This window comes from Taurulus bubalis, assembly GCF_910589615.1.
Source record: "Taurulus bubalis genome assembly, chromosome: 18".
NCBI classification, from domain to species: domain Eukaryota; kingdom Metazoa; phylum Chordata; class Actinopteri; order Perciformes; family Cottidae; genus Taurulus; species Taurulus bubalis.
Genome location: NC_136606.1, coordinates 4,001,003 through 4,015,109, shown reverse-complemented (window position 1 = coordinate 4,015,109; position 14,107 = coordinate 4,001,003). Strand labels below are relative to the sequence as shown.

Here is a 14,107-nt window from a genome sequence, read left to right as displayed (position 1 = left end):
ACACCTGAGCTGGGAGACTTTTTCTCCCGGAGAAAAAAGCCTTGGGAGATTAGTCCGGCCCGTTGCTACTAGACACTGCAGTCATGCAGCAAAATGAGAGCGGTCTCTCCCGAGGGGCCGCGCTGAATAAATAAAGCCGGGGTTAAATTAACGGTTTTGGCATTTATTAAGCCCGGTGGCAAAAAAAGAGTGGAAGAGCTATTAAATGCAATAATAACCTTGGCGGGAGGAAAATGAAGAAGCACGCTCTCTATCTATTCACAGCAATTGAGTGTCGTTTCACAGAGGATGGAGTTTGCGTCGCCAGTTTGCCGACTTATTCCCACCGACGGTGCACTTTCAACAGATTGCTGAGCGTAAGCAATGCTCCTATCTCTGTTTTTGCAGCACTTTTTTTTTTTTATAGATTTGTGGTTGATTGCGTGCCTGCTCTCTTGGTTGATTATTTTTTTTTTTATTAAAATGAGCTTAATCAACAACAGAAAAAGCAATATCCAGTAGAAAAGTCAGTTAAAAAAAAGCAGGCAACTTCATGCCTGACCGATCAACATTCTGAGGCAATACAGAAACCGGTTAAATAAAAATAAATAGAGCATTTGCTGTGGGGCTGAAACGCTGACTCCAGTCAGATTTAAATGTAATGGCTATACTATTGCTCCATCTAGTGGGCTGAGCGATATATCACCGTCGACCGTTATGGAGATGAGCTTTTGAGATGAGATGAGGGGGAAGCCATGAACTCCTGTATCCAAGGACTTTAAAGACACTTCTGTTTGTTTTTTACACATTTCATTCATCTAGATTTCGAAGTCGTTCAAACTTTTTAGAGGCCAAAGAACCCGGGGACCTCGATGACAGAAGAGATCAGCACTTTTTTTTTTTTTTGCTGGCTGAGCATCAGTGTTAGTAGTTCAGTCGGTTCAAAGCGGCAAATCCCCATGCTCAGTGTCATTTCTACCTCGGTGGGGAAGATTGCTTTTCCCGTCAAGGTCAGACACAGGTTACTAACTGAGCTGTGGCTGCGTCTCCAATCCCTTTGAGACGGCCCCTCCCTCCTCCGGCTCCTGCATTCTTCTAAACCACCCACCTACGCACCTACACACACACACACACACACACAAACAAGAGCACACTAAGCCCCCCCACTGCAGCGCAAAGCCTATTCCCGCACCAAATCCATAAAGTTTACCTTACTTGGGCTTTCGCACAAAAAGAACATTTCCCCGCCGTGGCCCCTGCAGTCGGGGAAAACATTGTAACAAACAACCCTGGATTCAAGTGGGTCCCTCTCAAGGGGGCTTTCACACTATAATTAATATGGGCTGCACAGCTCATGGCTGAAACCCATAACCCAACCTGATAAGGAAATATTCTCTCTAAAGAGCCATATCCCATAATGAGAGGCATGCTTTATTTGTAGTCAGCGCACGAGGATGCATTCGCCGTGTGTTTTTATTTAATTCTCCTCCGCATCGTCAATCAAAAGCGCCGTAAAGCGGCGGCTTTATGGCGCTTATTCATGTGCGCCGACATGTTCCAGACACATGGAAGGTTTTTGCAGACACATTTGAGCAGAGCGACGTACAGTGGGCAGCAGCTCTAGGACGCTCAAGGAGACACGGCGGCCTCCTTGACCACTTGGAGCCATCCTACTGCCACAGTGATACGCCTTTACTCTTGGGATGGCAGTACTCTCCGTATCCACATGATGTCAGTGCTGTGAAAAAAAGAAAAAACAGAAACAATTGTGGCTGCATTCTTTTTCTGCATTCACGTCAAAGTGTCACACTTTATTTCCTCCCCCCAGACAGCGTGGTCCTGACCAGCCGGGTGGCCGTCACCGTCAACGTGCTGGACATCAACGAGTTCCCGCCTGAACTCGCCAGTCCTCACGAGACCTTCGTTTGCGAAAATGCCAAAATGGGACAGGTACGTTGTCGGTGCTTCCTCTCCACTCTCCGCCTCTGTGGCGTTCAAACACTGCACATTTTCTTCCCCCCTCCTAAGACGTGTTGATTTCCCATTGAGTCGACAGCTGTTGTTTGTCCTCCCGCTATGAGGCGATGCGGCTTCAAGGCCGCTAATGAAAGGTGTTAAACGGAATCTGAAAGGTGTGAATTTATAAATACACGCTGGCAGAAATGAACACGGAGATGACTTTTTTTCTGCTTTTGCTGTAATAGATACACCTATTTAGCTCTCACTTTGACGCCGAACAGAAGGTTGATTTCCAGTGTTCTACTCAAGGTCACTTGAATGAAACCTTTTTATTTCAAGGGAGTGTGCAGAGACTGAGCATCTAAATCTCCAGCGTATTGTGTGGCGTAGAGTTGGATCCAGCAGAAGGAGCAATCATAAAAGCGCAGCGGTACTTTGCATATCAGCAGCCTAGAGTACATTTCAGATGATATATTTGAGATGCAGTGGAGAAAGTTGCCTGTGCGCATTGTAAACCACCTGTGCCTGTAAATTAGCCCATTAACCGTCATCTATATGCAGTTAGCGTTCGGAGGGAGCGGCTTCCTTTGGCAGTCGATCAAATTGCTGTAGACTCCTCGTCGCGCGGAGGATGTTTTTGTTGGTCCTCGGGCCGGTCGCAATCAAAACAGCGGCTGTGCCTTGCATGCGAGGACATCACTGTCTCCCTCACATGAAGTTGGCTGTGATTTTTTTTTTTTTTTGTCATGTTGTCAGCCTTTGTGATTGATTCGGGACACTTGGAAAACGGGGTTTGAGGCTAATTTGATGCTGGATGTTAAACTAATTTAATTCCAAACACAAAAAATCCGCTGCTTTCTACCTTAGGATGCTGCACAGACACACAATTATATATATTTTTTTTTACCAAAGCAACCGTAACAAGTTGGAAAAAAGGCAGAAACCAAATGCAAGACTCGACAACCGCAGCCTGATGTTCAGATCAGCCGCAATCACCGTGCCATACATGTGCCGTGTACTCAAAAAGGCATCACCGCTCTCCTCCTCTGACTCCTCCCACACACACTTTCCTCCGGTGTGTCCACAGCGTGATTCCACCAGGTGTTGTGCACAGCTGCTGGATTGTAAAGGCCTGCAGATCCTCTCGTGTAAAAACCCTCCACACGTCTCCCCAGATGATTAGCTGCACTCACGCTGCTGAAAAAAACCACATCCAAACCGCTTGATTTGTAGAGTCTTCGCTGTGCTGCGACCTCCCATCTGTAAACCCGGAGACGCGGCCAATCAAAAGAAGCTGCTGATTATTCTCGTGGAAAACGTGTGGGGCGATCAGGAGGGAGGTTTGGCCCCGGCGACCTCGCGACTGAGATTTGCTAATTCTAATGGCTGTGGCAAAGCAATGCAGCCGACTGTTTCCTTATTTCCTTATTTATTGCGTTCGGCGTCCTGACTGGTCAACTGGTCAAGTGTGAAATGAGAAAAAGCAAACATAAAACACGAATATTTACCGCCGTTAGATACACTCGGGACAGCCAGTGCTATTATGTGTTCCTCGCTCTTTAATGTATTTCGTTTCACGGGCTTTTTATAATGCCACATTGAAATGCTAACCCACCGGATCAGTCTTTTATGCCGGCATAATTACATTTACATTTACAGCATTTAGCTGGCACTCTTATCTTGCGCAATTTACAATGCATCCGAGTGCAAAAGCAGAACACACTTAACGCCATTAAACATACACAATAGGAACCCGGCAGTTAGAGCGTCCACCGCTCCACTTACGACCGGGGACGAGGTGGGAAGCACTTTACGCATTTCTGTCACCATAGATTATAATTAATAGTGTAATTAGAAAATAAAACACACCTCGCGGCTTTTTAAAGGCTAATGCCAAATTCTGATGATGAATTCCCCCTTGAGGGATTAATAAAGTACGCCTGCTTCCTTCTTCTTCTTTTTTTTAGCACTGAAGCTGATAGGCAGCGTCTTCCTCGACACATATTTTCATATGCTTAGCATTTAAAAAGGTGCTTATTATGAAATTCAGAGCCTCTGAATCTATCTATTGCCTCCACATGGCTCTCAACATGGCGACAGCTGAGCCGGCAGCTAGAGGCTAGCATTGCACAGAGGGAGGGTGACCTCATTTCTTGCTGAGGTAGACATTGCATCACTAGATCTTTGCACATCACATAGTTGTTTGCATGCTGCATTGAAGCTCTGAATGTTAAAACTTAGAGAGCGGTGAACAGTTAAAAGAAGAAACTGTTGAAAAATATGACCGGGCTGTTGATCTAAAGCTTTAATGGATCATTAGACAAATAATGTGACATTTAAATGTGTCTGTATTGTGGAGGATTTATAGACCATTAATCCGTTGGGCAGACAACAGATAATTAATTATTCATTAAGCTGTTGTTAAAATGCCAAATATTTTGCATGTGCAATCTTCTAAATTGACAAAAAGGCAGCTTTTTAATTTTTCCTGTTATTGTAAAAAATAAATTACAACTTTTTTTCCAACTTTTTTTTTGGGATATGATGGGAGAGAGCTAGTCATATTAATGTACAGGTCCCTGGCCAGTTATAATCGATCCAGGCACACAGCAGCTTTATGGCGTGCACATCCTCGTCCTCCATAACCTGCAAATGTTCAAGACATCACTTTGTGGTCAATTCTGATGGACATTAGACCATATTTCTGAAAAAGCTTATTGACAGATTAAACGCAAGTGAAAGTAATTGCCGTTTGCAGCTTTAGATTTATTCACCGCCGAGCTAATTTGGTCGCAGAAAAGAATCAATAGTGCAGAGTGTACAGCTGCTGCGGGGAACACAACAGAGCGCTCATCACACCTGGTGTCGGGTGAACTCCTCTGGAGGGGATTTCATTCAAACACCGAGAGGGGAGAGAGACGCAGAGCGACACATCGGGGGTGATGTAACGAGGCAGGAGGGCTGGCGGGGGGCTCCTGCAGCCGGTCTGAGGCATCGGGTCTGCAGCAGGTCAAGACCGGTGATGGGGGGCGGGACTGTCAGCACAGCCGGCAGGACAGACGGGTTCAGACGAAGCTCTGAGGCGGTTGGGGAAAAGAAGAAAGTCGTCAATAAGTCATCCTGTTTGTTAGTTATCTTTTCCGGTATCAACCATGGAATAAATAACCACTAGTTCTGCTTTATACTTGTTGTTGAAGTCCCAAACATGTCGGAACATGAAACGTGTTTGGGTTCATGACATCATCCGTAGCCGCACACAGCTCGGTGAATTTCACCGACTCCTCCAGGAACTGCGTCTGGCTTATCTCCGTAAAACGGATACCGATTCCTTCACCCACCATGGAAATAACTACTAGTTCTGCTTTACCCACATACGTCGGAACATCAAACTCCATGGTGTCTGGGTTCATAATATTATCCGTAGTCCCACAACAGCGTCTGAATGGCGGCCGCTACCAGCGCTACTTCAGGCGGAGCAGCAGCAGTTTGATTCAGCGACGGCAGGACGGCGGTGGTGACGGGCGGAGCTTCTCAACGCTGATATGACTCACGCGATTTTGTCGCCGGAGTTGGGATATTTCAACTGGCCCTGCGTCCATTCTGTCGCGTCCGGTGTGAACACGGCATAAGTCCCTCCTTGTTTAGCTTCCTAACGCCCTCTATGTACCAACGTACAAAAACAGCTGCTGGCCGGTTGCGAGCGAGTTGGCCAGCGAGCGGTGAACATTGACGGCGGCGGTCCTTTTCGGCGTCAATGAATGAATGTGTTTTCTCGGAAAAAATACCGTGATATACCGTGAAACCGGCAGAATCTTCCAAAATACCGTGATATACATTTTTGGCTCTAGTGTAGTCGCTGTATTCATCCGATTGAGTCTCTTTTCTTCCTGTGGGTTGCATCAGGATGTCAGCCCTGGGCCCTGAGAGGATGTACTTGTAGTACAACATATACAAAGTACTGCTTTCTGTTCTTGACCCTTGAACAAGCTGCAGCAGTTTCAAATTAACTTGATCCATCATCACCCTGTGTGCCGAGGTGATCTTGAAATGTTAACAAAAGTGCTCAGCGCCTGCACGCGAGAACAAGCCGCTGCCTTGTTTCAGCGCCGGCAGGTCTGACATGCAGTCAGTTCAGGACTCGTTGGCACTTCTGTTCAATGTTGAATACATTTTTTACATTTTCTGCCAGAGCGCTTTGACCTGTCGGAGTTTTATTTGCCATTAAAAAGGAACATCTGACATTGAACGAAACCTTCCGACTGTGCAAATCTGGATAGTTTCCTGTCAACCAGTGTACAGCGTACGGGCAGGATGAGTAGACACTTAAAGCCAAGTGAGAGAAGAATGCCGGCCAGTTCATGATCACAGAACATGATTTGTATTTTCATTTTTAACAGGTGATTCAGACATTCAGTGCACAAGACCAGGATCTACCGACTGCTGGACAACGGTTCTCCTTCAAATCACCAAAGGAAGACATGAAAAACAAGAATTTCACCATCCGGGACTTTGGAAGTAAGTCTCCCCTCATTTTATTTACTAATCAACTATTGTTGATTAGTAAAGTACAGTGAGAAACAGCTGATGGATTTCTGAATCTGGCGAGATATTTTTTTATTTTTTATTTACGTAAGACCGTATTAAATTGAGATTTGAAATCTCTATTTTGAGGTGGGTTCTGGGAAAGCATAAACACTTTCAGATAAAAAAAAACACAAAGTCACACTTAAAAGAAAAGAAAAAAAGAGAAAAGAGATGTAATTTTGGAAAAAAATATAATCTACATGAAGGTGCTAGATACAAAACTAAGAGCCAAGCTTATCTGTTGCCTTGAGGCTAACAGCGCTAACGGTGCTAACAGCGCACACAATGGGAGCAGTGATACTGGGTGGGTTTTTACTCTTCTGTTACAACGGCGCCGGTCAGGACGGAGCTTTCAGCTATAGCCGCTGGATGAGAGCAAGTGCAGAGCGTATTAACTCACATGCACCAACATGCACCACCATGCACCACCATGCACCAACATGGACCAACATGGACCAACATGCACCAACATGCACCACTATGCACCAACATGCACCAACATGCACCAACATGGACCAACATGGACCAACATGGACCAACATGGACCAACATGCACCAACATGCACCAACATAAACCAACATGCACCAACATGGACCAACATGCACCAACATGCACCAACATGGACCAACATGCACCAACATGCACCAACATGCACCAACATGGACCAACATGCACCAACATGCACCAACATAAACCAACATGGACCAACATGCACCAACATAAACCAACATAAACCAACATGGACCAACATGCACCAACATAAACCAACATAAACCAACATGGACCAACATGCACCAACATAAACCAACATGCACCAACATGGACCAACATGCACCAACATGCACCAACATGGACCAACATGCACCAACATGCACCAACATGCACCAACATGGACCAACATGCACCAACATAAACCAACATAAACCAACATGGACCAACATGCACCAACATAAACCAACATAAACCAACATGGACCAACATGCACCAACATAAACCAACATAAACCAACATAAACCAACATGGACCAACATGCACCAACATAAACCAACATGGACCAACATGCACCACAATGCACCAACATGCAGCAACATGCACCAACATGCACCAACATAGACCAACATGGACCAACATGCACCAACATGCACCAGCATAGAATAACATGCACCAACATGGACCAACATGCACCAACATGCACCAACATAGACCAACATGCACCAACATGGACCAACATGCACCAACATAAACCAACATAAACCAACATGCACCAACATGCACCAACATGCACAACCATGCACCAACATGCACCAACATAGACCAACATGCACCAACATGCACCAGCATGGAATAACATGCGCCAACATGGACCAGCATGCACACCGGCCAACCCGGCTATATGAACAGAATATTGCATGTGGAATAGCTGTTTACCTCTATATACGTATAACCTTTAAAGCAAACGGAAAACACTCACACTGACTTACTTAGTAGTTTGTGATGCCGCTTAATCATCTGAACTATGGAAACCACATCGCTCACAGCGTGACTCCTGAGAAATTACATTCCAGCAGCATGAATGATAAAGAAATGAGGCCTGCAGCCAATTACAGTTTCTCTGGAATGAAATCAGAAGGTAATTTATTTATTTTCACTTACAAAAACAAACAGCTTTAAAAAATCTGTAAATTATAATCAAAAATGGCCTTAATAGTTATTGAAAAACCTACTTATTGTATATTGTTAACAACAGCTGAATTTTGGTGCAAATAATGCAACAAATAGAACCATTATTCGTATTATTCTATATTCTATATAAGTATCTCTGCATGCAGCTAGTTAGTGGGGACCGTTTGAAAAGGTTGTTGCTCATAGCTCGCGGAGTGACACGTCCCGCTGCTAAAAATAAGTTAAACACATGCAGTCAGACGTTGTCTTATGATAAGGGCAGATATGACACTCGGCGGTGTGCGCTGGCCCGAGCCCTTTGAAGTCGAACCAGAGAGACGGGTAATGAAAAGTGGGACATGGCAGGATGAGGCCAGGGGAAACGAATGCATTCACCGTCCCTGACAACACCGGGTCCGAACCTCTGATCCAGTTTTTTTTCTCCTTTTTGGACACACCGTCTTGCAGTTTCCTGCCTGCCAGAGGGCCGTTTGCAAGCGCACACACTCCAGATGCAGAGGCAGATCTGATGGGCAGGGACAGCAAACACAAACACCACAGGCACCGCAGGACAGGTCCGGCAAGAGAGGGGGGGGGGGGGGGGGAGAGAGAGGGAGAGAGAGAGCACAAACAAGATCACGGTTTTGCACAACATGCAAGGTGTGCTAAAACACCTGACCTGTCAGGAACAAGTGCCGGGCTCCGTCAGTGGAACAAACCCCGGCGTGACAGGGGTCAGACGGTCTCGCCGCAGCAGACAGACCCGGGCAGGTCCGACCCGACACGCCCCCCCCCCCCTCCCTCCGCCGTTCGCACTGTCGGCCTCTATTCCTCTCGCCCGTCCTCACACCTCCGGGGCCGTCTTCCCAAGTCCTTCCCTATTGTGTGTGCCTTTATTTACTCTGCGTATCTATCATCTCTCAGCGCTAATCTGCCGTTCCTCCGGAGCGATGCCGCCTGCACACGGAGATAACAAAATAACAACCGATCCCAACAGTCGGCTCGGGACGCTAAACGCTTCGCAGTGTTTTCGGGGAGGGGAATGATGTACTGGGTGTGGTTGGGCTCCGCCGGCTTTTAAAGAAAAGCGGACGTAAAACGGCGAGGGCTTTGATAAGGTCCGCTCTTTGATGCGCTGCAGTTTCTCATCACATTCAGGGAGGCACATTTGGTGGAGGATTTGATATCAAACATAAGGAGTTATCAGACATTGGGAAAGTTTGATCTCTCTCCTACTTGGACCTCCAGACTTGTAATGTAGCTCAGGAGGATTGTGTGATTGATGTGAGGTTATACTTGGGGAGGGAGGTCCAAAAAAACTCTCTAACCTGTTCAGATTAAGGGATAAGCACTTGCTGCACTACTTCAGGCCTCCCAATGCAAATGTGGAAGCTTCCTTTAATCTAAAACCATGCTTCTTGATCTCCCCTCCCCCGCCCCCATCATCCAGACAATACGGCTGGAATTGTGACGAAGCGGCACGGCTTCAGACGGCGTCTGCAGGAGATCTACTTCCTCCCCGTGGTGATCGACGATAACGGATACCCTCCGAAGAGCAGCACCGGCACCCTGACCATCCGCGTGTGCGGCTGCGAACTCAATGGCTCCCTGCTCACCTGCAGCGCCGAGGCCATCTTTCTGCCCGTGGGTCTCAGCACGGGAGCTCTGGTCGCCATCCTTTTGTGCATCATCATCCTGTTAGGTGAGACCTGTTGTCTTCTGGCTCGCAAACGTTCTCCTCTGAAGCACCGGGTCCTTCGTAGTCATCATGGAAACAGGGAGTTGTTACCTGGTGCTACAGCCCTGATCTTTAACACACACACAAAAAACAGCAAAAAATAGCCTCACATTTGGCAGCTGTGACATATTTATTGTATCTTTTTTTTATATTTCAGAATGATTATTATGTTATTCTGCGTCTCGGTAAAGCTGTGTGCTCTTCTGACCTAAATTAACTCTCCTTTCTTGTTGGTATTGATGCAAAATACGCAATTATTTTGCAATTTTTCGTTCAAAAAAGAACATTTATGAGCAATAACCTTATCTAATCTCAGCAAACACACGTCATAATGTCCGTCAGCTCATTGAAAGACACTGAGCTCGTCGGCCCAAATGCAAATTTGAAACAGACGGCTCTATTACATTTTTCCCACCAGTCCAAACACACTGAGCTGACCGTCAGACTTGGTCTGGCATCTCTCCAGGAGTGTCCGCAGTTAATTACGGAACGCATATGAATTTGGTCATTCAATGAGACGTTCAAGATTGGAGGGAGGGACGCTTGGCTCTATAAACTAAATCCAATCTTGCTGCTCTGTGGCTCCTTCCCAGGCTACAGCTTTTTACATTTCCCACAAGGTCAGAGTTGTAAAACTCCTCCTTCATCCTCCGCTATTAATGTCCAAACTCATTTACATAGCAGAGAGGACGTAAATGTAGCTTTATGGGATCACTTGCTGAATTATGAATATGAGGTGGTCGGTTGTTATGGAAGTTCCTGTTTTACAATGGAAGTCAAGGGCAGCCGTGACCTTTTGAATTGAGCTCTATTCACTTCTATATCTCTCTCTCTCTCTGATATTCGCTCCGGCAAAGAACCCACTGTTACATCCCCGCTGCGTCTCATCATAAATCCCCTTTCATTGTCTTCATGCATGTATTCATGGGAATATAATATCTGCTTGGATTCCATCGGTTTGTACGTAAGCGAACATAAAAGCGCGCGGTTGTTTGTTGTGGCGGCAGAGCCGTGACGAGTGTTCGCTTCATCTCGGAGGAATGTCTTCAAAGCTCCATGTAGACTCCCCCATCCCTCCCTCAAGGCTGAGGCTGACGCCAAACTGTCACGCTGTCCCTGGGAAGGATGGCGGATGGAGAATCAGACCTCACACTGAGAACATTTCCACACAGCCACTTAGCTCCTGTGCAGGATGAGTCAGGATGACCCCGTCGTCCTGTGAGGACAAGTGATGAGGTGAATTAAACAGATCGGCGCCCGGGACTTTCATCTGCATTGCCGTTCCTCCCGAAACCTCCGATGTGGATTGGCTGCACGCGGTGACGAGCTGTGCTCAACCAGTGTGTCCTCCAGTAACTGAGTGTTGTTGAAGTCTAGCTTGGTGCCACTGGGGGGAGCTGGCACACTATACACAGGTAGATAACATCGCCTGGGAGGCGGAGAGGAAGGGGAGATTCACCCAGGGTGGAGAGAGGAGACCTTTTTTTTTTCAGTCTGAATGTATTTATTGGACTCATTCACGTGAATGATTTCAGTTTTATCCCGGCCATTGCTCTTGTGCCGGGATGCAAGAGTATATTAAAAAACCCCAATGGAAAACACATATTTCACTGCATATTTCACCGAGGAGACAGAGAGGGACACGCGCACCGTGAGAAGGATTGCACTGACGGGAGGAAGGAAGGCAGAGAGAAAGAGATTAATTGTAATGTTACGTGTTGAAAATCACACTGTGGGACTACTGTCTCTAAAATATGCAGAACCCCGGGCAACCTCTGAAGAAAAAAACTATAAACTGTGTGCTTTGGGTATATTCTCAGTGGGACAATTATACCCAACAGTGCCTACGGTTCTCATGCTATCTATTAAAAGCATATAATGCTGCTAGCACACTTCATTTGCCTTGAGCCACAAATGCAGGGTCAACTCCCAGAAGGTATTGCATTGCAGGTCAGAACTGGGAGGAAAACCTGTGTTGCAGATGTCTAGGTTACTTATAACTATAATTTCATTGGGATTGCATGTACTGTATATCAGAGTGTTGCAGGATTTTTACTAAATAATTAAATTCCGGCTGAAACATAGGTAACATGTAAACCAGACATCTATAATACTCCACGGCCGGGGCAGCGTCCCTGTGAGGCTGTACTTAGGCACAGTGTTCCCTCGAGATTACGGTCAACACCTCAATGCTAACATGCCCACAATGCTTGCATGCTGCTCCTTATATTCACCATCTTGTTTGAGCTTGTTAGCATGTTTGTTAGCATGCAAAAGACAGACACAACGTACAGCTGATGGGAATGTAACTGGTTGTCCACATACATGTATAAACCAAAGTAAAACATAACATTTAGATCTGCTAGTGGTGCCAGCAGGGGATCATTGGAGTCATGGCGGCGGCTGTAGCTCATGGGCAGAGCGGTCGACCTGAAACCATAAGGTCGACGGTTTGATCCCTGTTCTCCCCATAGTTTACATGTCTTTGAGCAAGACACTGAACCAGTTGCTTCACAGCAGCCTCCTTAATTAGTAAGGATGGGTTAGAGTGCAGAGAAATGTAAATTTCCCCACTGTGGGACTAATAAAGGATTATAGAAAAAAAATAACAATCATGCTGAGGGCGGATTTGAATATATGGGACACTTAAGGATTTTAATGAGATTTAATGGCAATCCATCCAACAGTTTTCTGGACATTTACTGCAAGACAGCAATGCTCACTCAGAACACGTATGACATTCAGGTTCATCCTCTGGGGACCTTCATATCTGCACAAAAATCCATCGCAATCCACCTCAAAGCTTTTAGTTTAGTCCCTAGAGCCATGCTGCTAACATGGCTACAAAGTGATGTCTCAATATATGAAAAAGTGAACCAAATGTGGCCCAGTTTTAACCCGAAGATCTCGTTCTTTCTGACAGCAAATGTGTTCGAGGCTCAGTAACGTTGGTGTTTCCACAGTGGACTAATTATCTTGATTTGTTCTCCCCCAGTAATCGTGGTCCTCTACGTGGGCTTGAGGCGGCAGAAGAAAAAAGAAACCCTCATGTCATCCAAAGAGGACATCCGGGATAACGTGATCCACTACGACGACGAAGGTGGCGGTGAGGAGGACACGCACGCATTCGACATGGGGACACTTCGCAATCCCAAGGTTGTCAAAGAGAATCTGTTCCGCAGGGACGTCAAACCCGAGATGAAAAAAGGTCCCAGGCCGCCGGTCTCGCAGGACAGCGCTGACATCCGAGATTTCATCAACCAGCGTCTGAAAGAGCACGACGTGGACAACGCGGCGCCGCCCTACGACTCCCTGGCCACGTACGCCTACGAGGGCGACGGATCCGTGGCGGAGTCGCTCAGCTCCATCGACACTCTTGCCGTAGACCTGGAGGAGGACTACGATTACCTCAATGACTGGGGGCCCCGCTTTAAGACACTGGCGGGGATATTTGGGGAACAGTCAGAAACTCAGTCGGACTCAACCACTACGGAGAATACACATTGATGTTATTCACAGACTCGGAGAAGCAAATATGTAACAATGTTCTTTAAGTTGGCGTCACACACACAACCATGTTTTCCCATTGTTTTCCTCCCATGTTATCTTTTTTTTAACTGTTTCCAGCTCACCGGTTTCTATTTCTATTACTTTATAAGAAGAAAAAAAAAGACAGAACATATGGTTACGTAATTAGATGAGCCATGCAGCCAATCAATTACCTTTCAAATCAAATGTTCTTGTCTTACATTTTGGTTTCCTATTGGGGAATGCGCATACACACGGAAATGTTGTCATTTCCTAGAACATCCTTAAAAGTGCCTCAATATAATTGTTCTTTCACTTGCTATTTCATGCCACACATCCAGTGTTGTCCTCTAGAACCCATAGGTTACGCTGATGCAGTCAGCATGCTGTGCTCTGACTGGCTCGAGCGTCCACCAAGACCAATGTCGATTCTGTGGGGACAATGAAGTGGCCCGAGTTTGGCCAAAGATGTTTTGAATGTTATTTATTGTTCTATTTATTTATTGGCTGATTGAGTTTGATTCGATTTTTTTTGTGTATTTATCTATTTATCTCTCAGTCATCAACCTGTATTTTTTATTTTTGGAGACACTCGAGGAATTTTGTAATTAAAAAGGCCCACATGAAAATGTATGTTTCTGTTATGTGGGTCCTGT

General features: G+C 46.0%; 1 protein-coding gene across 1 annotated transcript in view; it reads left to right on the top strand.

Annotated features, from left to right (window-relative positions):
* Positions 1 to 13,430, top strand: part of LOC306751000 (cadherin-12-like) — a gene marked incomplete at its 3' end in the record, with an annotated part of 64,402 nt that extends 50,972 nt beyond the window's left edge. The window contains exons 8-11 of the mRNA XM_079234497.1: positions 1,808 to 1,929; positions 6,336 to 6,453; positions 9,636 to 9,887; positions 12,919 to 13,430. Coding sequence (XP_079090623.1) covers positions 1,808 to 1,929; positions 6,336 to 6,453; positions 9,636 to 9,887; positions 12,919 to 13,430 — 1,004 coding nt within the window. The remainder of the gene's footprint in view (positions 1 to 1,807; positions 1,930 to 6,335; positions 6,454 to 9,635; positions 9,888 to 12,918) is intronic.
* Positions 13,431 to 14,107: the final 677 nt, after the last annotated feature.